Source organism: Denticeps clupeoides, chromosome 9 (assembly GCF_900700375.1).
Source record: "Denticeps clupeoides chromosome 9, fDenClu1.1, whole genome shotgun sequence".
NCBI lineage: Eukaryota > Metazoa > Chordata > Actinopteri > Clupeiformes > Denticipitidae > Denticeps > Denticeps clupeoides.
This window is the reverse complement of record NC_041715.1, coordinates 16220923-16247498: the sequence shown is the minus strand read 5'-3', so window position 1 is coordinate 16247498 and position 26576 is coordinate 16220923. Positions and strand designations below refer to the sequence as shown.

The following is a 26576-nucleotide window of genomic DNA, read 5'->3' as shown; positions in this document are numbered from 1 at the left end:
TACTGATATATTTTTAGAAAATTCTCTCCTATTTTGTCTCATCATTCTCCCTATTTCTGAAACAAATTCCAAAAATCACTGTCCTACCAGTTAACAAATGCAATGATTCATGCACTGTGGTGCCTGTACCTGATGTGGTACTTCCTGTGGCCCAGGTGGGTGGCCCAGTACCCAGTCTTCCAAAACCGGTATCCCTCCATCTCCTTCCGGCTGTCACAGAAAGGAGTGTAGCCATAGGGGGCGCCTTCTAAATCCAGATCCCTCAGCTCCTTCAAATCTGCCCGTACAATCTGCGCAATGTGGATGGGATTCTGTTACGGCCCACGTCTAAATCGGATATATTTGCTGCCTCACATTTGAAGCTTTATATAGAAAGGTTTGTGTTTTCACCTGATCGGCATCCACAAAGATGATTTTGTCCACAGCCAGCGGGAAAAGCACGTCCAGGAAGAGAATCTTATAGCCCCAGATGATTCGCTGTTTCTCTGTCTGCTGGTGCAGCCAGCGGGGCCATTTGTACTGGACCAGCTCATACTGGAAACCGTAAGCTTGGGCCATGTGAGGGATGGTTTCCTACAGGCACACAAACACAAACATTTTTCCCTTCAGAAAGGTAAAAAATCTTCTGTGCTAAATGGCAACTATATAAAAAAAATCATATGATCATGAAGATGATTCGTCCACTGAGCAGCTAGTTAGCAAATGCTGACGCTACGTGTTGTCATACAGAAAAAATTAAGCAGGTCATAACTGAAACGTTATTCTAGTGGTGGGCCGTTATCGGTGTTAATGTGAGACTCTTATCGGGCGATAAAAGAAATATCGCCGTTAATCTATTCACAAAGTTGGGTTGGGAGCTGGGTCTATACTACGCAAGCTATTGTGCCGGAGTTAAATGGTTACACTAGATTTATAAGTATATTTCTTCTTTCTTGTGTCTTTTAGTTTCTTATTTCCTAAAGACTTTTATTTTGTTTTTGAGACCCGGTGCAGAACCCCGGAGAGGTGCAGAAAGACGCGATGTGTGACACCATGTTCTGACGTGACCTTGCTTTTTGTACAGAATACACTTTGCACAGAAAATATCTTGGGTGTCAGCTCATCATTTGTGGTTCAAGAAACAAAATCAAAAAGTTACACAATGCAGATGTATACCTAGCCGAATTGCACTGAATTGCACCGAATTGCAAGAACGAGTCTTCGAACTGTGAAATTACCACATCAAACGTGACGTGGTAACATGGATGCAGCTATTTAACTGAATAAACAGTTGGTAAACACAAGTACATCTTATTGAACATAATTTATTTTCATCACCAATTATCATAGTAGAACAGCTTTCTCAAGCAGTTTGTGATGCATTTTGGAAACAGGAGATGAGCCCCTGGTCTAACGCGCCACCTGGCTTGAGAAACCCGTTTATACAGTTTACTTGCACTAGCTGTATATTGATATTTCTCTGCCACTGTCCTCTATTTTGTAAAAAATAATTTGGAAGTGACCATGTGGGATGCAGCAAAGCACAATTTGGCCAGTGATATCAACAAGGCTGTTTTTGGCATGCTTGAAAATAATTGAAATAACTCTTACTGCTCTGGGTGAGATTTTAGTACAGCATTCTCCAGTAAGAGACACAGATCTGACCGGCTTACAGTTCCTGCATCTCCTAGCAACATCTATTTAACAAAATGTGTTAAAACAAATGCATTCACCCAATGATGCAAATCAATGTTATAGATGAGTCCTGATTAAAGTGACAGTATTTATTTAAGTAATTAAGACACTGATTAGATTTTCTGCTGAATAAAGGCAGCGTGCTAGGTGCCTTCTCAGTAGTGATTGTGTAAAAAAAATCCATTAGACATTCATTTAGCGGAAACCTGCCATCAAATACTACGCTGGGTAATTCATCAAGTCTTTCACAAGCTGAGTGTTTGGCCAATAAATTCCCTCCCTAGCGGCTGCTGTCCTGCTATTCCTGTAACACATTTATTTGGTGTTGTAGGCGTTCATGCATATACACTCAGCCCTATAGGAAGGAGGGCCGAGATGAGAAGAGAGGACAATCATGAAGCAGCAGGCATCCCACAGTCCCTTTCATCGGCCCAACACAAACAAATCCATTCTTCCAACGGGGTGGGCCAGAGCAGGGAGAAGCTGCCATGACCGGGCACAAAGTTTTCATGGAGTTGTGTGGTGCAGATTTTTTTTTTTACCTTGAAGGAAGGTGAGAGGTAGTTCTTGAGAAACCAGAACTTGACGGGGGTTTGGGTGTGCTGGAGGATGGAGAGCATCATTATTCTGGAACACGTACAGAGTAGGGGAGGGGGAGGCATGAGGGAGGGGTGAGAGAGGGATATGGGGGTGAGTCTCAGAGGAAAAGATAGAGAACAGAAGGCGAGGAGACATATGGGGTCTCCGCAGCAGCGTGTGTGAGTAATGCGAAAGGAATGTGGGTGTCATACCTTAAAAAACGCTCGTATAAATGTCCTGAGGCCACGGAGAAAATATTCAGCACATCCTCCTTCTTCTTGTCCTCGTCTTCAGAGCTGGAACCTCCCGTAAAACTGCAGGTCCCAACATAAAAATTATGTAATTGCTCTTTATACATCAGCATATACCCTCACACACACACACACACACACACACACACACTTTGTGCTGGGGAGAAAAAAAAAAAACCCACCACCAAGCAACCACACAGGCTCCATGACTAGTGCTGTCCTATCAGGGTAACACGGACTACAGCCGACACCACAACACAACTCCAAACACTGCCTGCTCCAACTCGAGGAGGACACAATTATCCTGAATTATTATGCCGGCCCTTCTCCTGAGACCTGCAGTAATCAGCCTCAAAATTGAGCTGAGGTGCATCCTGTTTCCCCTAATCATCCTTGAGTTCACCTGTGGATAAAACACTTAATTGGACCTGATTTGGAAATGAACACGCCTGTCTGTATAAGGTCCCACAGTTGACACAAACCAAGCATAAAGTCAAAGGAATTGTCTGTTGACCTCCGAGACAGGATTGTCTCCAGGCACAAATCTGGGGAAGGTTACAGAAAAATATCTGCTGCTTTGAAATGCGCACAGTGGCCTCCATCATCCATAAGTGGAAGACATTCTAAACCACCAGGACTCTTCCTAGAGCTGGCCGGCCATCTAAACTGAGCAATTGGGGGAGAAAGGCCTTAGTCAGGTGACCAAGAACCCAATTGTCACTCTGTCAGAGGTCCCCTGTGGCCAGAGGAGAAGCTTCTAGAAGGACAACCAACTCTGCAGCAATCCATCAATCAGGCCTGCATGGTAAAGTGGGTTAGTAAAAGGAACAGGGAAGCCCACCTGGAGTTCCCATCCAACCTGATAAAGCATGAGAGGTGCTGCAAAGAGGAATGGGCCATACTGGCCAAGGATAGGTGTTCCAAGATAGTGGCATCATATTCAGAAAGACTCTGTAGAAAGAGTCTGTAATTCTTGCCAAAGGTCAATCAACAAGGGAATACTTATGTACATGTGATTTTGTTCTAATGTACATCAGTTTTTCTAATGCTAATATATTTGCCAAAACCTCAAGAAAACCTTTTTCATGTTGTCATTATGGGGTGTTGTGTGCAGAATTCTGTGGAAAAAAAATACATTGAATCCGTTTTGGAATAACGTTTTTTAAAAAGTGCACACTAGTCCTTATTACATACACTGGGGAAAAAGTAATCTAAAAAACAGATACAGATTAAAGAAAATGTTTTTTATAAATAGCCCATAACATAATAAGTAGTACACTTCTAAAATTCCTCACCATTCTCAAGTTGTCTAAAAGTGACGACATGAATATTTGATATGATAACAGCAATACAATATCTTGTTGTATATTAGCCAGCTGTACCCAGATGCCAATTCAATGCAACCAAATACACGATGAGACAATTATGATGCCTGAATTAAAACAAATTATCATAAACTGTAGAATATGTAGTTGTGTTGTTCTGAAAATGCTTTTTTGAGCTTGAGTTGAGTTTTTTTAGTATGATACGAAATGGATAAATGTCACCTGAAGAGCAAAAATAATTTTCAAATCGAGCAGTTCATTACACTGCAGGCCTCACTGGACTAGATTCTATACTCTACTTTGCAGCTACACTGTTTCTCCGCCCGCCATTGAGAAGCAGCCAGCAGCAGATTATTTCTCACTGGTGCAGAGCCCAGGTCTCAGACTGCAGACTTTACAGAGAGAAAGGGAAGTAAGGAGAGAAAAAGAGACAGAAAAGACAGAGACATTATTAAAGGATTGGTTAATTTTCACTGACTGCCAGTAAGGTTTATAATTCATTTAAAATGTTTTTGCTAAATTAACCATTATATGATGAGGCTCCACAATATATAACTGAAATGCCCATCTATTGGTCTTTAAGGTCCTGTAATCAAGAAATGGGGTTTTGAAAAAGGGTTGTGTGCATGTGCCACAAGACATGAAATATTCTGCATTTAATCTCTATTTAAACCATCTGTAAAGCTAAATAGGTGCTAAATAAAAAAAAATTATTTACTATATTTACTATTTATTCTCTATACATCTGTTCTAAAGGAAAGAGAGATGTCAAGAATACAAAGTCAGTGAGAAAAAGGAAAAACAAGGGGAATGAGCCAAAAACCTCAAGAAGGCAGTGGCGCAAAAACGTGGTCCAAGATCAACTTTAATAAAATGCAGAGAATGTGACATAAGATTTGGTATTCAGACATTTGTTATGCATCTATAACCCAGGGTTCAAAAATCTTTTTCCATGCCTGGGAGGTGAGAAGCAACACACTCTTAACAGATAACTTGATGGCCCCTGGACCCAGATATATAAACAGCCTGATATATAATAACCCTGATCATCATTATTGTCAAGCGGAATCCATGGGTATGCTCCTCTGTAAAAAAAAAAAATAAATTATGTAGTCCCTTGATGATCAATGATCTATTCTATTGAATTTTGTGAAATTAAATTGACAACATTCAGACATGAGATGAACAAACCCAGTATAAGCCTATATTGTCAGTAGCATCTTTGTGCAGAGCACCAAAGCTCTTTAAACTAGTCACTTACCTACACACCTATTGCGATACTACAGCCATACTAGGAAAGGTCAGTAGGTGGCAATTATAGTACTCCAGTAAGTAAACTAGGAATTGATTAGCAGCCATTGACTAAAGAACACTTCAACTTGCTATTAAAATAAATGACAGAATCTAAATACAAAACTAAGTAATACAGTTTAATTTTTTAAACTTCGGTGAGATGCTGTGTGTAACAAGACAACTCACATACAGATGTGCAAGGACGTATTTATTATCCACCAATTCCTTACATAAAGTGGCGAGTGGATGAGCGACAGTAAATGACAGGTCATGCTCAGCAATAAAAGGATACATTTTTTAATAAGCCATGCGATCGGCCATTGGGGAGAAACTTTTTAGGTCCAACCTGGCACGAGTCTGACAGTAGCATCCATTTCACATCTCTCTTGCAATAATAAAATCACATCACCTGATGATGGTGACCAAAATTTATCAAAAAACACTTTTACCAATCACTGAAACAAATTTACAAGCAGTCAATCACACAGAAAGGATAGGTACTATAGACCGGAAGTTTGTGACCGATCATTTACTGTGCCAGCTCCACCCGACCCAACCTGACCCTTGAACCCACCAAGACTTTCAGCTCTGACGTGAAGTGTGTTGCATTGCTCAGACTGCTGCTTTGTGACTAGGGCTGCGCCTTTCAGATACACTGTCATATCACTGGCCAAACTTGTTTTTGTTTTCCTGGCACCCGAATGCCACCATCCCTGATAACCACAACATAGCACCAGTTTTTCAGATAGAAGTAAACATGCAAACAAGTTGGAAAGGCTTATCCGTGTCATATATGGAAGCACCACTAGATGTCACAGGTGACATTTTGACACAGGTGACACGGGTCTGACACAAAATAACTAATGGGGAATGTTAAAGGACTGAATCATTACTAGGAATCTAATTTAAATGTTAAATCACTCAGATTAGAGAAAGTGAAGAGCAAGAACATACTGCCGATTTCTCCTTTCTGTAATGCTGTAGAAGTGGTAAATTGAACTCTTCTCGGTGTTGTACACATCGGCCAAACCTCCTTCCTCCCCTTGCAGAAGCCGTTCAGGCTCCACCTTTTGAGATGAAGTCTATCGCCGTTCAAGTGCAGCAACCCCCTAAGGTGAAATCGTGACGAGCAGACAACGCAGACCAGGAGGATGGCCATGAATCATGCTGCCCTGCCGGCGTCTGGTGATCAAAACACAGCAGTGATTTCTGGGCTGCAGGGTTAGCACAAGGGGTCTTCTCTCTCTCAGACATCCATCAGAGCCACCGCAGCAGGCCTTTGTACTGTACAAGGTTCGTAAACGCAACCGATAAATCACCATGCTGGAAACGCTGCTTCGCAAGACAAACCCAGGAGTAAGGCATGCCTATTCTGCTAACAAACAAAACGCTCTCACACAAACAAGACAGGATCAGAGCAGGGGTTCAGAAAGCCGCCTACCTTTTCTCCAAAGAGCTCCACACACTTCACACAGACAGCAGTGAGTAAGGAGGCAGACGAATGAGAGCTTGTTAAACACAGACACACTGCACACAGATCATACACATGCACAACACACACACACACACACACACAGATCTCAGAAGATCTAGTAATTAACTGCAGAATGAGTCATGCTTTTTTGATCTTTGTGACCAAAAATAAAATAAAATTTACGGCATTTATCAGACACCCTTATCCAGAGAGACTCAGTAGTTACGGGGACAGTCTCCCTGGAGACACTCAGGGTTAAGTGTCTTGCTCAGGGTTGTAAGTGGGGTTTAAACCTGTGATTTTGTGGACATCTGGTTCATAGGTGAGTGGTTTTTACCCACTAGGCTACTAACACTCACCCAAATTTACCACCATGATTGTAAAAATTGAGCATCTTGATAATGTTTTGCGTTTTGGCACAGCAGATATTGAGGTAAAATGAAATCATTTTTTTACCTCATGGAAATATAAGGCAACAGCCCAAGGCGTTCGAATCCCGATCCGCCAAGGTGCCACTGAGCAAAGCACCGTCCCCACACACTGCACCCTGGGCGCCTGTTATGGCTGCCCACTGCTCACTCAGGGTGATGAGTAAAATGCAGAGGACAAATTTCACTGTGTGCACCGTGTGCTGTGCTCTGTGTATCACAAGTGACAATCACTTCACTTTCACTTTCTTTCACTTGTTACAAGTATTGCTGTCTGTGCGTTTGAATCCGAACTATGGCTTTGTGTGTGTGGAGTTTACATGCTCTCCCCGTGTCGGTTGTCCGACTTCCTCTTGCTTTGAACAAATTTGAAGAACAAATTTTTAATTTGAACAAAGAACAACTCATTTGGTGTAAATGAGTAACAGAATATGTTCTGAACATATTCATAAAAGGACCAGACTGCAAAGCTTCAGTAGACTTTAGATTTCAGCAAAATTACCTGGTTATGGTGTCCCATAATCCTTTGCTTTCAGTGGCCTCACTGAGAAGATCCTCATTGAGTTTGTCTGTCCTTTTCTGCACCTGTCAGAATCATTGGACAGAGTAAGGAAACCCTGAAACTGAAACCACAATCTAATTTACGGCAATGACAGCAACTGTACGAGCTACTTACCCGCACTTTGATGATCTTGCTGTGAAAGCTGTTGAGCACCACAATGACATCGGCAGCATCAGCTGGAGAATCGGTCCCATCATGTCTATAAAAGGAACAATAAGTGCAGGTTTACTGGACTGTGGCTGGCACTACTTCCACTCTATGCAAAATGGTAATCCGCCCTAAAAATATGAAATTTGGATTGATAGGTTTCCCATCACATGGTTTTTAGTGACCCAACAGCAGGCATCTTGCTATTCAAAGCAACAAATGACCCTAGAAGCAACATTTAAATATGAAACAGATGGTAAATCACCAGGCATCCAAGAGCTGTATATCAGTACCATTATTCACAAATATAGGTCGCCGTCCTTGCAGCTACATGCGGGGTGTCAGAAACTATATACTCGCACACTGACGGCAGGAGTGCATATCAACGCGGCATTCTGGGACTACAGCCAGGACCTTCTGCTGATAATATAATAGGAACATCTGGGTTACCCTGGCAACATTACCTTCCAGAAAGCGAACAAGAGCACTCTGGTAACTGTTTTTGCACGACTTTTTGCAGTCACTGTTGCAAATGCAAGCCATAACATTATGACTAGTGACATGAGAAATTACAACATTGATTATCTCATTTACTACTCATTTACTATTGTGCTGGGAATACGTTTTTGGGTCCCTGAGGGCACCCGTTGAAGCTGGCGACTCGGGGTTCAAGGCGAGGCCACAGGCCTACAGCTACGATCTGACATATGGGACGAGTTGGTGCCACCAACTGGGGTTTAAGAAACCTGGAAAACTGGGAAAAAGCCAAAAAAGGACATGCTTTACATCCAAGGCTGCCACGCTAAGACCGAGAAACGCACAGATACAACGGAGAGGTCAGGCCGAGGGCACAATATGACATATTGTTTGTTTTGGTAGGTCGTACAGGCCCAAGTCTCTACCCCCAACAGGGGTCAGGAAAACCTGGAAAATTAGGAAAAAAGCAAAAAAGGCCATGCCTTATTATTTCAGACACATTTTTCGGCACTTAATGCGGGTCGTACCGAAGTACACACACCAGAAAGCTAGAAATAAAAAATTAGTACTTTATTGTGTGAGGTGTGCTATTACTTTTATAAGCGATTGGAATGGGCGTGGCCGAGCTATTAACGCTCAAACAGGGTCATTTGCCCATTAGAATGCATTGAATGCTAATTTTAGCATTGGTAGTGTTTGTAAAATGGGGCCCCTTTTAAGTGGTACTCTTAGTGTCATTGCAAACAAAGGGGGCCCTACAAGGGGTACTGATACAGCAGCAGCACCAGCACTGTAATTCAATGGAATCTTAAACCAGTCACTTCATTAGGATGCCTGCTCAATCAGCCACATTATTAAGACCCCTGGTCCTTCAGCCACTTTATTATATCTTGGCCACGCCCTGTTAGCATTTTTTAAGGTTAGCATTAGCATGCTAACATGTAAATTTTTTAACATTGCCCAAACGTCATCAAATTTAACATGCCGTATCTTGGCCATGCCTTATTTTTGTTTTTGATATTAGCATGGTAGCACTAGCATGTTAACATGCTAATTTTAAACATGCTCCAAATTTGACCAAATTTAACGTGACAAATCTTGGCCACGCCCTGTTAACATTTTTGATGTTTGCATGCTAACATTAACATGCTAACATGCTATCTTTTCAACAAGTTCTAAATGTCACCAAATTTCACGTGACCGCCTGCCCCATCAAAATTTCTTCTGGAATTTTGGTTTCTAGTTACAAAGGCACCCGGCATTACATTAGGTATCAAGTGAATATTTTGATCTTGAAGTTGTGTTGGAAGCAGAAAAAAATGGGCAGGCATGAGGATTTTAGCAAAAAATTGTGATGCTTGGGTCATAGCATCTCCAAAACTGCAGCTCTTGTGGGATGTTCCTGGTCAGCGGTCCAAAGAAATGTAAACTGAACTGAAACTGAACTGGAACTGGTTAAAGGGTCAAAGCTCACTGAAGAATCCAAGGAGCAACTCAGGGACGGTAGTAGCTAATGGTAGTCAGTAAAAGTTGTGGTCATGCGGTTCATGAGTGATCGTGTTACCCGGCTGGCTACTGCCACCCTAGCTTGCCAGATGTTCACATTGAATTATGCTGAACAGCAAATAATCTAAATATGACATATTTACATTTACAGCATTTACCAGACGCCCTTATCCAGAGTGACTTACAATCAGTAGTTACAGGGACAGTCCCCCCCTGGAGCAACTTAGGGTTAAGTGTCTTGCTCAGGGACACAATGGTAGTAAGTGGTGTTTGAACCTGGGTCTTCTAGTTCATAGGCAAGTGTGTTACCCCCTAGGTTACTACCACCCTTAAATATAGAATATCCAAAATGACATGGCCTTCCAAAATGACATTGGTCACAATATTTGATTGAAATCAATAAATATACAAAATCTATATTATTAGGCAATGGCATCTGTCACTAAGTTGGCTGCACTATTAGAGACCAGCCAATACCAGCAACAGATTGGCTGTGGAAACTATGTGTAAATACAGGGCAGCTGCGTTAGATTATGCATAATGTACATCCTGGGTATAAGTCTCGTTTCACGCTCCAGAGGAGAGTACTTCCATGCCGCTGGTGCACTGCCGGAGGACCATGGGACACAGTGCCACTGAACAAACTTCTCCACTCTTCTCCATATGAGCAATCGGCTGTCACACTGCCGCCAGTTGTCGTGACTTCAGCACTTACTGAAGGCACCGTGTTAACCAATGTCCACCGTTTCTGGGCACAAAGTGTATTTCCCTGCCTTTAAGCACTGTTTTCTCTTTCTCTCCTACTTTTTTTTTTAAACTGAGGCTTCCCCGCTAAAGCCATTAGGAGGAGGTTTAGAAACCACAGGGTATCAATTTGCATCCCACCTTGGGGAGATCCCACCTCTCATTCATTCTTGTCAGGGAGTACTACAGGGGAAGCATGAATGTAAGGGGTGAAGCATTTCTCTCTCTCTCTCTCTCTCTCTCTCTCTCTCTCACACACACACATACACACACACACAAACACACACACAGCATCCCTCTGTACCACTGTGCTGCAAGCATTCCTCTAACTAGTGCCAAGTAGCGCTAACCAGATGAATAATGGCACTGCCAAGGTGAAAAATGACATCACCTTTCAGCCTTACCTGGAGGAACGGGGGTTATATCTTGGTGTCTGATATGAAACTGGAGAAATCTGGGCCCGTAATTTCCGAAACTGCCTTTTCCGATATTGCTGAGAGGATAATGGCTGCTCTGAATGCTTTACAGGCTTGCAAATTATGAGAGGGAATACCTACCGAAATACCTTCTGAAAATGGTTACTCCACATATTGGTGTGCTCCTATGAGCAGAAATTCAGGAGCTTGCACCTAAAGATATCAAAGGAAACACTTACGCAAATATCTGGTAAATTTCCTCTGATCTCCCCTTGCGTAAGCGTAAGATCCAAGCTCCAGGGTTGGCTTTTAACTGGAAGTAACCCTAGAAGGAAGAGGAGAGTTTCTATCACACTCTTTTAAAATAACAAATAATTAAAGGCGCTAACTGCTTCAAGAAGAGGTCGCCGAACTCTTGGTTCGGTATGAACAAAGTATGCAAAACTCACTAAGTTGGCCATGACAATTGTATCCTGCATGAGAGGGTCCTGGCTCATGCCCAGAGTAAACTGAAGACCACGTGGGGGCTGTCCGGTCGATAGGTCAAAGCAGTGTCCCTCCAGGAGCAGATACTCGAGTTCATACTCGGCAGCCACCACACCACTCACCTGTCCAGAAAATACATTTACAGACTAACATCTAACCCCATTGACATTACACAGGTAAAGGCAAGATTTTTAGATCACTGATAGTGAAAAAACTCAGCTTCACTGTTTGGAACCATTACACAACATGTCTACTAAATGCCATAAATTGAAATATGTATGCTAGTGGGTAAGACACTTGCCTATGAACCAGAAAACTACAAACCCCACTTATGATCACTGTGTCCCTGAGAAAGACACTTAACCCTGAATGTCTCAAGGGGGACTGTCCTTGTGACTACTAATGATTGTCAGTCACTTTGGATAAGGGCGTCTGATAAATGTTGTAAATGTAAACCTCAAGACTAAGTTGAGTCACATTAAAGTCATGTAGACTTTCAGCGAGGCTTCAACTGCAGATCAAAACATGTTTATATGGTCACACTTTCATCTAGGCTATAATCAGTTTCATGTACAATAAATGTTCGTTTATATTCATCAGTTTAAATCTCATTCATAAGTGCCCCAATGTGATGTGACTGTCGGTGTCATGGCAACACACCTCTAAGGTTGTGTGTGTGTGTTGCTGGGAAGGGTTCCAGCCACCACAACCCTGCTTAGGACTGATGTATTGAGTGAGACTCATTTGTAATTATTGAATATTTGTATTATATCTGGTGTACTTATATACACCAGATGGTATAATTCCAGCCATCAGCCACTGTGAAACCCACCTCAGTCAACCATTCCCTTCTTAATTTTCATTGGTGATAAGTGAAGAAGAACAAACAGGCCCCACCTCCTGCAGATGGATGTTGTCAAGGTCGTATGGGCTGCGCACTGCCTCCACCATCCAGCTCTCTGGGGTGATCATGTTGAGCGTGAGGAGAGGGGACTCAGGGATGTCTGTGAAACGTGCAACCGGCCCAGAAGACAGGGTATCATTTCCCAGGAAGGTGACGTCGGGCTCCAAGACATATCGGTAAAAACTGCAGGATAGGATAGAAAAAGTGTTTTTTTTTCTTCTTCTTCTTCATTGTGATAGACAGCACAGTACACAGTGACACAATGAAATGTGTCCTCTGCATTTAACCCATCACCCTTGGTGAGCAGTGGGCAGCCATGACAGGCGCCCGGGGAGCAGTGTGCAGGGACGGTACCTCGATCAAGGGGACCTCAGTGGAACCTTGGCGGTTTGAGATTTGAACCCACAACCCTTCGGTTACGAGTCCACTTCCTTACCCGCCACCACTGCCACTGTTATCATTCTCCGTTATTGTACTGAAAGTAAGCAGTGCATGTGCACTCAGAAATAATTACATACTGATACCCATTTCAGACAATTTAAAGGAGAACCACACTGGATAAGTCATGGAAACATATTATTACATAAAGGTCTCCTCCTTTTTTTTCCTTTTATATCGGTCTTGTTGGTCCCCTAATACTGTATCTGAAGTCTCTTTCCAAAATGTAGCCGTGGTGCAGAATTACAGCTAGTGCTGCACGATTAATCTAATCGCAATCGTAATCGCGATTTCAGTCTGTGCGATTACATGAAAGCAAAAAGCTGCGATTTAAATGATTAGTACATGGATTGAATCAGCAACATATCCGATCCATTCTCTCATTCTCTCAAAGTTTGCGAGTCTCACTTCAGTCGGATGTGACGTATTTGGTCACATGACTTTCGATTCGGAGACATATGGTTAGACGCCGCATGACGCGCTGAATCGTACGTCAACGTCGCCGCCATATTGCGAGAGGCTCTGCTGTCTATACATGTCTATGGAGAGAAGTGCATAAAATGCCTCACTCTTGTGCTGCTTGGGGCTGTACAAACCGCTGTATGCTCCAAACCAGGGATTACATTTCATAGGTAAGGCTGGACAATTGTTTTGAATATATTTGGCCATTATAAAATCCCCGTTTTATAAGTCTTAACCTTATCTAAGATAGGCTAAGCTAGCGAAGCTATGCATTCCTGTGTTCAAGTCAGCCTCCAAACAACGTTTTGGCTAAACGTAAGCATTAACTATTTACTGTTCTTAGCTGTTTAGTTAACTTTTCTCAAACTTTGAAGGTTTCCTAAAGAAATTCACCTCTGTTTACAAATCTTAACCTTAGCTAAGCTAGCAAAGATATGCATCCCTGTGTTCAAGTCAGCCTCCAAACAACGTTTTGGTTAAACGTAAGAACTATAATACGGGATTTTATAATGGCCAAATATAATCAAAACAGTTGTGTAGCCTTACCAGGGTTTGTCGTTCGACAGTAATGTAAAAGAGTTTTTTGTGATTTATTTAATTTAGTAGAATATTGTATTTTGAAAGCACTGGGCATTTCAGGTTATAAGTAGTTTGTATGTTTATCATATCGCAATCGCATATCGCAATATTGATCTCAATAATCGCAATATGTCTTTTTCCCCAAATCGTGCAGCCCTAATTACAGCCACTTTTACAATGACATTATCCCAGGACGCACTGTTTCGGTGTCTGTAGCTTTAAATGCTAATGAGGAGGAGAGATTCGGGACGTGGAGGAGAGTGACATAAGTGAGCGGACAATTTGCAGAAATTATGTCATCAACACCATTCACCAACCACAACGTTTTTCCAAAAAATCAGTTATTAACCCACTGGTCTTGCATGACGGAACTAAAAAAAATTAATTTGTGCAAATTTTTACATCCAATCACAGAGCAACTGCAATGCTTCGCACGTTTGGAAACCATGATAGTTGGTGGAGATAATGTTTTAAGGGAGGGGAGGCAAATTCAAGCATCAGAAACGGGAGGTAACCTTTCCCCACGCAAAACAAAATACCTTTCCATTTCTACAGCAGTCATTCTATGCTGATTATTAGTTGAATTTCAACATTAATACACCTTGTCATATGTAATTATGCATTATTATAACAATTTAATGACAACAATTTATTGTTATAACAATTTATTGAGCAATTGCAGCCAATGAAAGCTTGTGATTCAAATGCAACCAGTACTTTATTAAAGAATATACACAGAATGTCCTATTTTTACCTCCATTTTGAATATATGTGAACAATATTCTAAGTATATGACTTTTCTCAAGGTCTGTGTACCAACAGCTGGGAGAGATAATAAGCCATGTGATTGTTATTCTTGAGGGTGGGTGTAACCGCACCTCCTCAATCTCAAGTTCACAGGTTCAAATCAAATCTTACCCACTGCGTGAATCAGGCGCTTCAGAGGTACTATCTGTAATTAGTAAACCCGTTCCAGTTAAGATGTGATGTGCCATGTGATCCCTGCCTCAAACCCTTGTGTTTCCTCTGCAGGAGAGTTGTCACACTTTTTGCCTCAGACAACACTTGCACAAGACAAGCTAGTGTAAGTTGGCACACAGATTTCAGCAGTTTGGTAAAACAAATTAAGTCTTGCTATGCTAGAGGAGAAAAAAAATAACTAAAAATAAAGCCACACACAAAAATAGTGTATGTAGGCTGAGGCGAAAACTAATTTGAAACCAGGTTAACAGCAACTGGGAGACAAAAAAGGGCTTTAGGGTGCAGCACACAAAGCCGGGGAAATTAGGTATGACACTGTGGCGCCAAATACTGCACAGATTAGCAAAGGTGTTCGAGACCGTCGGCATCACAGCTACTTTCTCACTCTGTAACACACATTCACACGCTCACAGCCTCAGGTGTGTCTGGCAGAGCACCCAGCACCTTGTCCGGAATCCATCCAAGTGCTAAAACTCGGAAGGAGACGCTGAACCGTATCAGTTAGAAGCAGATAGACGGCGGGACAATTTTCATGTAAACACAACCCATTTCCCTTCGGCAAAATGTTTGCTTTTCTACCCATTTTTTCCATTAATCGCATCAAATATACGTAATTAGGCCACCTACTACAGCTTTACAAAGCATCGTATCTGCATTAAATTTATACGTGCAAAGTTTACTAAAGTCATTACTAAAGAGTTTCTACCATAACAGTCCCTTTAAACCACTTCTTCCTGATGCTGAAATGGTAATAGTGTCCAGAACAGTTAGACAAGCAAATATTACAATGTTTATTGGAGCATATAACCCTTGGGTGATACATTATTAATGCGCTTATTGTTCATTATCAATGCATCATTACTGTGTGTTTCTACCATAGACATGAGTGATGAATCAAAATGTATTTTTAATTCAAAAGCAGAATCAGTATAATTCTGCTTTTTTTTTTTTCTTCTTTAGCTGTGAACATATGATGGTCATATCGTAGCGAACTGCCTTGCAAACTATCAAGTATTGCAGAATCATCAGTAGCCTGTTGTCAGCATTATCAGGGACCATGTATTTCTGTTCCCTTGTATTGTGGGATTCTCTGCGATTCCCAATCCTCCTTACACTGTAAAAAGGTTTGATATGAATTCTTGTAAGATTTGGGTAATGAATCAGAATGCAGAATGCAGATAAGCTGAGGAACGTTGCTCATTTGCACTATTTCCTATCACAAACGCTGCATCCCATGCAATGGCAAAAGATGCCACATGATCCACTCGTGGTGTATCTCTGATCTGTTTTTCCCCCACTGACACCTTTCCTAAAAACGGCAGTGCACGATTAATTCAATAAAGGCCGAGCATCTGTAACACCTCACTTGTCTGCGGGCCTGAAAGTGTTGGAAAACAATTTGCTTAGAAAAGCAGCAGCGGCCCAGGGCAATAAGGAGCCTTATTAAACAGATGGCACCTGCAAAAGCCGTCGGGGGGGCTGAGCGCTGCCGGGACACTCCCAGACAGACAGGAAGGAGGTTTAATTAAGTGCCGACGCTTACCTCTTGAGGGGCATCTCGGAGAGCTTGGCCCGGCAGTTCATAAACACCTGCAGTCTCATATTGACCACTTGAGCGAGCACCTGAAGAAGGTCACAGAGGAAACATGCCAGTTATTAGTCAACACAACAAACACGGAGAGGGGCTCAGCGGGGACTTCCAACACGTCTGCTCTGGCGGCGGTAAACTTGGAATACTCTAATTGCAACCGACTCTGTCAGTAACCTTCAGAGAGGGTTTGGGTTTACCGAACAGAGCACACGGGGGGGGACTGAATGTCTATTTATAGTGAACTTTTAGAGTTTTAAAACGCGAATTAGAAACACGTCTTGGCAAATGAGTTAAGCTCGTAAAACTTTCCTTTGCAATGTGCCCAAGACAGACAGCAACTTTTTGTTTGTCCAAAATATACAAGTAATCGCTGTGCATCAATTAGAGATCATACAAGATACCAATACCTATTAAATATTGTATAGATTAATATCTTTTGGAGACCATAAGGGAGCAACATAAATTGTGTAGGCTTTTACACTATTTTAATTTATAGTTAATCTGATGTCTCATTAATGTGACCTCACTCAGACTGCTCCATGTACATGTGCTTCCTTATATGACAGAGAATTTAATCGAGTAAAGTGGCAATTTTTTGCAAGCATTCGTATCAAAAATTTTCTGATTGATCCATAAGACTAATATTTATATATTAATTAAAAATGTTCATATATCATTAATAATATCCAACTTAAATGTTTGTTTCATGTCATGTGGTGTTTATTTAAGTTAAGCAGTGAGTGAAATGCTAATTTTCTATTTAAAATTCTATTCTATCATCTGACATTGAATGTATCACTCATTAAGCTATCCAAAGGCATGCATGTGCTCAACAGAAATGGAAGTGACACAGCAGCACAACATAATAATAACAATAGTAATAATAATAATAATAATGCAGAAAGGGCACATTTGTTTTTTGTTGATTCAATTGATCTTCCAATTATCAGGAAGTTGGTAAAAAAAAGTTTAGCATCTGGAAAAACCAATCTTTGCAGGTACACTGCCCTCCAGAAATTGAACCTGATGTCTAAAAAAAAATCCTTACAATCAGCAAGTGTGATAGCTTCTGGGTTTCTCTACTCAGGGGATCCACGATGGCAACCACATCAAAGAACACTTCATCTTCACGAGGAGTGAGATGGAGAACACTGGAAGAAAGCATTTTTTTTGAGCCGGGTTGTGCTTGTTATTTTCATTGGACATTGAAGGTTGGAATCAGCTTGGAACCACAGCACTAGTTGACACTAATAAATGACAGGGTAAAGCAGCTCTCACCTGTGCTTGTCTTTTGCCAATTTCACATCCTTCCTGGCCTCCTGCTTGGGAGCAGAAGTCAGTAGTGCATCCACCTTCATGACTAAATCGCTGGCTCTGATAACATACAGAGAGCCAGAGCCAATTCAGGCTAAATTAGACACTAAAAAATGGCAAATCAAACATAAAAAAATGTCTCCATCAACTTTCAGTTCAAGCAATTAGTAATTGGCATAATAATTAACATTCCATTCCAAGATATGAAATGCTATAATCCATGACTGTCAGTCCTCAATATTCAGACCACATAAGGGTACAAGAAATGAGAATGCAGTAGAGGTTGTGCTTGTTGATGTTTCTTGGCCAAAGTTATCAGTTCATTCTTAGAATTCTTTAATTGAACAAAGCAAAAAAATATATACTTTCATATATATTTCTTCATTTGGGTAAAACAAATATTAACAATCGATAATAATAGGCAAGTGATCTATGCATTGTGCATACATCCATAGCCATATTAACATACTTATTGTTCAAATACATATATTGTACTGCTCATTTATTAATGCCTTTTTGAGAGCACCACTTGTTGCCATGTGATTAACGTATCTTCAGACATTCAAGTATTCTCAACACACAAATATAAAAACCAGAAAAAAACAAAAGGCCATTTTAATTTAGTCTTAAGGCTTCCAAGACTCTTTGAATTTAGATCACATCACATTTTCATTCAGAATGTGCTTTGCAGAGTGTGTGAACAGTCATACAGGGCTGGCAGATCTTAAAGAGGACATACTTATCCCCCTTCAGGCCCATCTGTTTGACTCTGCCTCGGATTTTTTCTGCCGAGGTGCTGAGAGTAATCTTCTCCAGCAAGTGGAAATCTTCGGTGCTCAGTTCCTCATCCTCCTCAAAGGGGCCCAAGATCTACAGAAACACAAATCACACCACATTCACACAAAAAAGCATTAAAAAGAACAGTAAGGACAGGAAGATTAATGTCCTGTTTGTGCAACAGAACAATGCAACGGAAATCAGCCAAAATGAGCACAAATACACATCATTTATGTAAAAACAAGACACTCTGTTTGCTCCCCTATATAGTCCATTGCAGATGACAGCGATCGTATCTGCAGTCATCCATCAGCCCTTCCCAGGTTCGGCCCAAAGCAGGATCTCTCCCAGCCAGATGGTCATTTCCACCAGCCCCGCCTAGGATCCATATCTGCTCTGAAAGTGAACTGGAGTGTCGCGCTAGCTGGGCTGCCTGTCCTGGGCCGCCTGTCTGTCACCGGCTCCGCGGTGTGGCAACGCACCTGTCCTGCCTGCCACCAGTGACCTCTGAGAAACAAACAGTGTGCTGACTAGACACTCCTCAGGATAATGATGTTATGCGAGCATGGCAGCAGAAGCAGCTTCATGGCTTCGCAGCGCGCCACTGTTTCAGCTAAACTTTACTTATCCTTTTAATCTAGTTTTATACCAATATTTGGTATTGGTGTACGCCAAGCATAAAGCATAGTTGTACAAGGACACTTCATGTGAATTGTCCCTCGTAATTCTAACAATTTCATTAGGAAGATGCAGTAATACTAATATCCCCTGTGAAAGGGTTACAAATGTTTCACACTGTGACAGTGACAGTGAAGCCAGCAGGCTGTGGATTCATTTTGACCATCAAATCCATGTGGTGAGTTGCGTCCCCCAGTGAAAAGACACTCACTCTGCCGTTGCTGACCACGGCCCTCTGTCCGGCGCGGAGCTTCAGCACTTCCTGGCAGAACAGCTGCTGGCTGCGGAGAAAGTCCAGCTCCAAAGTGTTGTGCTTCTTCTCGAAGGCATCCTGGTCCATGCCCTGCTTCATACATCACACACACAAAATAAACGATTAATAATCGACCAAATATCAATAAATAATTTACGTTGTTTATTTGCAGGCAGTGATTATGAACCTGGGGAGAGGCATTGGAAATGCATGCGGTGGCCACCGCTCGGCCTTAATCAATCACTGCGTGTTGCCATTCGTCATATTTCTAATTAAACATTGGCTTTTTGGTCGATAGCAAAATCACAAGAGCACACAGTCTGCAGCGTCAGATTATTACATTATCCAGCAGGTGAATGATCAATATCAGCACTGACGGAGCCCAGCCCACATCAAATAATAAAAATCCAAAGAGTGCCGAGCCCCGCCAACCGCCCCCCACACTGCACTGCCTCTCTCCAAATGCAATCTTTACTTTTCATCTTCCACAAGAGAGAGGTAAACTGCAATCTTCAGATTGCACAGTGTACACAGGACGGGGCAGAGGAGGATCTAAAACCAGCGTGAATCATTACCAGACCAGGCAGTGAGAAGCACCCTGGGGCCAGAAAGAGAGACCCCAGGGGTACAACCATCCACCTCTCTTCTCAGTCCGTCTCCCGGGTGCTGCTCTCCACCCCCGGGCCATAACGGCCACTCAGTGGCTGAAGCAGGCCGGCATGAGCACAGCGGGTTGGAGGCCATCAATAACATCCAGCCTCAGGGATCCCCTGGAACCCGTTGGATTAAAGATTCACATGGGCGACACTGTAGGCACGTACTCCTGCACTAGCCGATGTAACAGGGTGTGAGTATCGGCTTGTTGGTGAGAGCTGGCGGCTCAGGCAGGCTCAGAATCAATAAAAGTCAGATACCTAAACCAAACCCCCCAACCATGGCATCAGCAAATACTTTTAAAGATACAGCCAATGTATCTACCATACAGTCTACAATACAGTCTACCATCAGGCCTCCTGTCCAGAAGTACATAATTTCCAAGAGATTTCTTCAGTAAAATAACAATTAAATGCATATTAAGTTTCTTATATTACAAATATGTGTCAATATAACACATCTATTAAAGCACAAATGATAGGTTGCCTATATTAGGCTTGTGATGGGTGCCAATTCAATGCGCATGGTCATTTTTCCAGATAAACTGATGAACCTAAACTCTCTGCTATGAAGGCTTACCTGTATTCAGTGTCATATAAGGCATTACCACTAGCTGCCAGTCTGTCGGGTGATCAAGGCAATCAAGGCAATATGGGTGGTAGTAGCCTAGTGGGTAACACACTGCCTATGAACCAGAAGACCCAGGTTCAAATCCCACTTACTACCATCGTGTCCCTGAGCAAGACACTTAACCCTGAGTGTCTTCAAGGGGGGGACTGTCCCTGTAACTACTGATTGTAAGTCGCTCTGGATAAGGGTGTCTGATAAATGCTTTAAATGATGTAAACTCAATGTGGAAACAGATAAGGATCATTTTGGCTGTATTTTCAGAACATAGCATTACCACTGAAAATCATGGGAGCAACCAATAGTTCAAGAGGCATGAAGAAACAATGCAGGAACTGTTTTTTGCTTTGTTGGTGCTGAACACCGACACCGACATAAATTATGTACATAAATCTATGGACTATTTTTGCCATATGAAAATGGAGCCAAAAATAGCCTTTAGCATAGCCCTACTTTAGACATCTACATATAATACATCATTGTCACACAAGTATATTGCCAATCAATAACTGATAGATCTATATTTCATGACATTTTCAGCCTAAACAGCACCACACTTTTTGAAGAATGAAAGAGTTTTCCGTTTAAATCCGGAATCTTAAACGTATGTAACCACATATATACATACACACAGAGACATTGAGTAAAATGTCTTTCCATTTCTACCCACATATATTAAGCAAAAAACTACTTGCCGGCACTAGCAGATCTTTGATCTTGGTTCCCTGGTGTAGAAGCCGAATGTTTTCTTCTTTGAGAAGCTTCTGGATGAAGCCAAATGTTTCCTTGCTCTTCTGGGTGAGCAGCGAGGCCCAGAGGGCGCGGTACAGGAGCGTGCTTTCCATAGTCAGCTTCCCGCTGGGGTTATTGACCACACCCAATCGCAAACCAGAGCTGGACCTCTGCAGGAAGACACAGCCAAACTCATACAGCGAGCAAAGGTCCGTGCGGCACCGTTTAAAATTCGTTTCTGTGAATAAATGCAGATCTTAAACATTTCTTAAACAGTTTGCCATAAGGGCGTAAAGTAAAAGCAACATTAAAGCTGCCAACTTCGTCCTTGTCTTCCTTTTTGTTTCCTACACGGCAAATTGGATAAAAGCCGCTTTCCAGGCTGGGCTTCAGAAAATGGATATAGACAGAATGGAGCTTATTCTGGCATAGTGCTAGTGCCAAAAATGAAAAATTATATAAGAGACACTAAGCTCATAAACTAAAGTGAGTTTGAAATGTCCCAGATAAGCCCAGATTCATTCAATAACAATCACGCAACTGTCCCCACTGTGAGATATATTACTGCTGCAGATTAAACAAGACAAAATATTTTAAATCATATTTTACAGTAAAGCTAAATGCATTCAAAACAAGACTGTGGATGGACGTTGGTTGGAAATTATTTATTGAAAATGCACATTTCTAGCTTGAATGTGCTTCCTGTGTATAAGGGGGGTGGGGGGGCTTACCATATGTTTCAGACAACTCAACAGCAGTCGTCTCCCAGAGGCCTTTTCAATATCCGCAATGATCCAAGTGGTCACTCCATACACCCATTCCTCATCTGCTGTTCCGTGACAATATTTGATAAAACCTTGACTTAACCAGGTTAATAACAGAATTCCGAGCACAATTGTGTCCACATATTCTTAAGGCATGGGTTCAGAGAACAGACATGTCTGTTTGCCACAATGCACCTTACCGTTCTTTGCAATGTATTTCATCCTCTTGGAAACAACAGCGGTCTTGTCCTTCAAGTCCATATATGAAAACATTGTTGAGTCTTCCCAGTCGTCTGCAACTTTGGACAAAACAAGCCAAAATCTATTTGATGCATTCTAAAAATAGGACCACCTCACAGCCCTATCTGGATGACGGATGCCGTGTTCGCACCTCATATTAATATGACTTCTCTTTCATCGAAGTGTCATGACATGCTACCATGTGATTAGACACTGCGTTCTGTGTGCATTTACACCCTTCATTAAGTTGATTTGCTGCTTGGCCAGATGCAAAATCAGAATAGAGAGCAGGTTTGTTGTACATACAGAGCAAAGAAACAAATTTTAAAGAACTGCTTTTCTATGTCTGTGGCAGATTCCAACATGATGAGCTGCTGAAATTGGTTGAGAACCACTGCTGTGTACATAACTCACTTCTTCCATCCAGTTTTCGCCTTAATAAAGTTTTAGCATTATGTATGTTTAAGAGTGTTTTTAGTTAGCTGTTTCAACATATTTCAAATGTGATCAGTACTTTGTTAAAGAATACAATGACATTACATCGATTGAGATATTTTTTCCCCAGTGCTGTATGTACTTCAGATGAACATTATTGATCCAATCCATTTTGCATACAAATAGGGGGGAAATGTACCTGGAGAGGCAGTAAGCGTCAGGTAATTCCTGCTGCTGCTGAGAATGAGGGGGTTAATCCGGGGAACCACGTTCGGCTGCTCCATCAGGAAGTCCAGCACATCCACTCCGTCGCTGATATGGCCCTGTGCACAGGTCGAGGGAGTTCAGATCCTAGCGGGAATGCAAACAGGTATCACGGGGCGTTTTGGCATCCAGCAGAAAGCTCACCATAAACACGCCTCTCTGGAAGAAGTTGGTGGCGTCCATGATGCGCTGCAGCAGCACAGTCTCCAGCTCGTCTGGGTCCATCTCCTCGCTGCCGAGTGGGACGCCATTAAAGAGAGCCACAGGCAGGGGACCCAGGCCAGTCTTCCTATAAAACACCCCTCCAGCCTGCGTACCCACAGATCCACCAAAAGCAATAGTATACGTCACACTTAACATCTGAGATGTAAAACATTAACAAGCCAGAAAATCACGAAAAGAGACAAAAGGTCTACTGACTTTGTACAAGCAAAAATGTATATCTTTTTGTTAGTAATGGGGAAAAAAAGACAGAAATCACTAGAATCAAGAAAAAAATCTGCTGCCTGAACAATGTTGCTTAGGAATATTGACTTGAAGGATGAAACTATTCTTTGCTAAATATAAAATTGTCAATTTCTTTTTATATTGACACAATATACACCCAGCGTGCACTTCTTTTGTTTCTCCATAACTGTCTGTATTCCATATTTTGTTATTTACAAGATACACCCTGACTGAATTGGTGCAAATATGACACTTGACGAATAAAATTGACAAATAACACATTTGTTTTTACAGCTGAATTTCCACATCTCACATTTCTCTAGTCCTGCTGTGTCTCAAACCACACTGGCAAGCCTGTGTGAATGCAGTGTGACACTATTCTGCTCTGGAGCCAACAGGAGTCCATTACTTGTTACTTGAACTGCTCCTTTAATATCCACTTCATTAACATGCATCCATCAAGCAAAAGGAAATGCAACAAAGATCAGCACCTTTCTTTTGTCATCATATTCAGAATCTAGGCCCAGGATTTTGCCAGCATTGGCCTTTGGAAATTTCCTCTTCAAAAATGCTGTCACTGTCTCCACAGATAACGTCTCCCCCACATCCACTTTGTTGTACATCTGCAAAGGAAAAAGAAGTAAGCCGGTATTAATGATCACGCCCCATTACATCAGAAACACTACTGGTAACCAGAGAGAAACGTTTTCGCCAGTCTATTCAAATTCAGTCTAAGACAGCGAGTCCTCGGAGAAAACCACATGTAGAGAAAGCTACAGAGAGCCTTCAAATATCAAACTAAGCACACACTACGCCTACTTACCAATATCATAGACATGAAGGCCTGAGACACATCATACTCTTCGATGACGTAGTTCAGCACTCTGTAAAATGCAACTCCAGGGTCCAAAAAGCCGTCGACTTTGTCATCTGTATTGACGACAAAGACAAATCCAATCCTAAAAAGATTGGATTAAGTCATGCGCAGACCAAAAGAAATAGACACGCAATAGTACACCCAAACACTGAAGCGGAGGCCCACCTGAGAGGAATTTTGTGCTTGTAGAAGAGTTCGGCTAGCTTAACCAGCTCGAAACTGTCTTCTTGTATCGGGTCCAGGAAGAGGACCTAATATAAAACAGAGCAACCAATTTACTGCATTTCAGACATGACAAGATTTTGGTCTCAAAATACAAAAACCCAATCCTGGAAGATTACAATATTTTGTGACCAGGGAGGAGTCAATTTAAATATGGAACAATAAAATAATTCATAAAAAAAAATCTGATTACTCGACTACACTGTTAAGAGATTCCCCAAACATGAAAATTTCAATTTGTGAGATTATTTAACATTAATTAACATCTTGCTGTCTATGCCAAACATTGTGGATGGTGAATGGTGTTGATGACGTCATTTCCGTGAATGCCCGCTCACTTCTATAGGCCGCTTCTATCATCCTCGCCCTGCCTCTCTCCTGCTCATTAGCATTTAAAGCCACACACACCCAAACGGTGCATCCTGGGAAAATCTAATTGTGGGACATGATGGCTGTAATTCTGAATTTTGGAAAAAGATATATATATCATTTATAGTATTGGGAGGGCACTATATAAAAGCAAAACATTCATGTATTTTAAACTAAATTAGTAACTAAACTTTAAAGTTTAGTTCCTAATTTTATGATCCTTGGTAAATCATCTGTCTCACCAGATTGAAGAAGTTCCTTCGTATTTGCCGGATTACTCCCGGGAAGGTGGCTCTCAGGAGCTCCTGAAGACTCGATGGCCACGTTTTATAAGTCGGGTCACTCTCAATGTCATTAATCCACTAGACACAAGAACAATTGTATTGCATGAGGATGACAATTAAAAGACTTCTTTTGACAACATTTCAGCCCTGGACTGGTGACAACACGCTGCAGACAAACAACTCAAGCAACCTGGAAAGACCGGCACATTCAGTAATCAAAAAGTTCAGCGCAGCCTGAAAGCAGAACGTGTTGCGCCGGTGCTGAGCAGCACATGGTGGGTTTGAAAGAGAGAAGACAGCCAAGTCATCCATTACTGAATAAAGTGCCACGGAGAACAGCAGGCTGCTGCGAGCCTCAGCAACTTCCCACAGCAACACGGGCCCATCCAGCCTCACCGGCGATACCCTGCTGAGCACATGTTCTACAGCCATGCCACCACTATCAAAGTTCATTTCAAAATCAACACACTGACAATCCCTGATACAGCACAAAAGAATGTGTGTGTTCTTGGCTAATACACATTTTAAATGTATATCCTCAGGCTGATCATTTATGGATCTTAACAAATTAGTTTATCACGTTAAACCTGCATTACTGTTCAGAAGCGTGGGACCCACCACAGATTTTTCTAGAAGCAAATAAATAATACAGAAAACATTTTTAAAAATAATAATAATATTATAATTAACATTATTTTTCATAAAAATAAAAAAATGTATGGCCTGTATTACAGTTTAGTTATTACATAAACAATGACAAACCACTGTGATCATTTGTGTTTTCTTCCTATTAAGAATGGGCTACTCACCCGGCCTATGATGTAGGCAGAAACAATACCATACCTGTACATACAGGAAGAAACTTCTCAGCAGCTATGCATCAGCCTCTAGCAATATTAACAAAGCATATGCTCACCCCACACAATGATGCACGAATTCTATACTGTCACAAAACAGCAGGCAGTTCATGCCTCTGAATCTAATGTGATAATCAAATGTATTATCGAGTTTCTAAAGCAAAGAACTGAAGTCATTCAACAGTGTCATTCAACCAGGTCAGGAACCCCGGACTCTTACCATAATAGCAGAATGCCGAATGTCCAGAGCGTAATTGTCTTCCACAGGGCCCACGGGTAATCTCAGGAGTTTTCCCACGTGTTCACCTTTGATCCCGAGGTGGTGAAGACCCTCCAGCACTTTAGCCTCCGCTCTGATGATATCTAAGATGCTAAAGAAGGGCAGAACAATTTGTGGACTATTTCTATAAAAATACAAGGAGGCTGTCCATGTCTACCAGTGCACTTTGTTGTTGAACCATTTCT

At 41.8% G+C, this 26576-nt stretch overlaps 1 protein-coding gene across 15 annotated transcripts in view; it reads right to left on the bottom strand.

Annotated features, from left to right (window-relative positions):
• Positions 1–26576, bottom strand: part of uggt2 (UDP-glucose glycoprotein glucosyltransferase 2) — a 39842-nt gene that overhangs the window by 3110 nt on the left and 10156 nt on the right. For 3 of the 15 annotated variants that reach the window (XM_028990524.1, XM_028990516.1, XM_028990520.1), the window contains exons 13-37: positions 26332–26482; positions 25213–25332; positions 24545–24630; positions 24326–24461; positions 23994–24125; positions 23200–23364; positions 22991–23114; positions 22317–22415; positions 22084–22181; positions 21316–21522; positions 19298–19432; positions 18371–18501; positions 17596–17691; positions 17366–17468; positions 16270–16349; positions 12260–12449; positions 11326–11484; positions 11116–11201; positions 7701–7785; positions 7527–7609; positions 6564–6587; positions 2466–2567; positions 2217–2301; positions 391–573; positions 130–290 (exon numbers count right to left, since the gene is read on the bottom strand). In XM_028990524.1, coding sequence (XP_028846357.1) covers positions 130–290; positions 391–573; positions 2217–2301; positions 2466–2567; positions 6564–6587; positions 7527–7609; positions 7701–7785; positions 11116–11201; positions 11326–11484; positions 12260–12449; positions 16270–16349; positions 17366–17468; positions 17596–17691; positions 18371–18501; positions 19298–19432; positions 21316–21522; positions 22084–22181; positions 22317–22415; positions 22991–23114; positions 23200–23364; positions 23994–24125; positions 24326–24461; positions 24545–24630; positions 25213–25332; positions 26332–26482 — 3021 coding nt within the window. The other 12 variants (XM_028990517.1, XM_028990518.1, XM_028990519.1 and 9 more) reach the window with 12 other exon arrangements.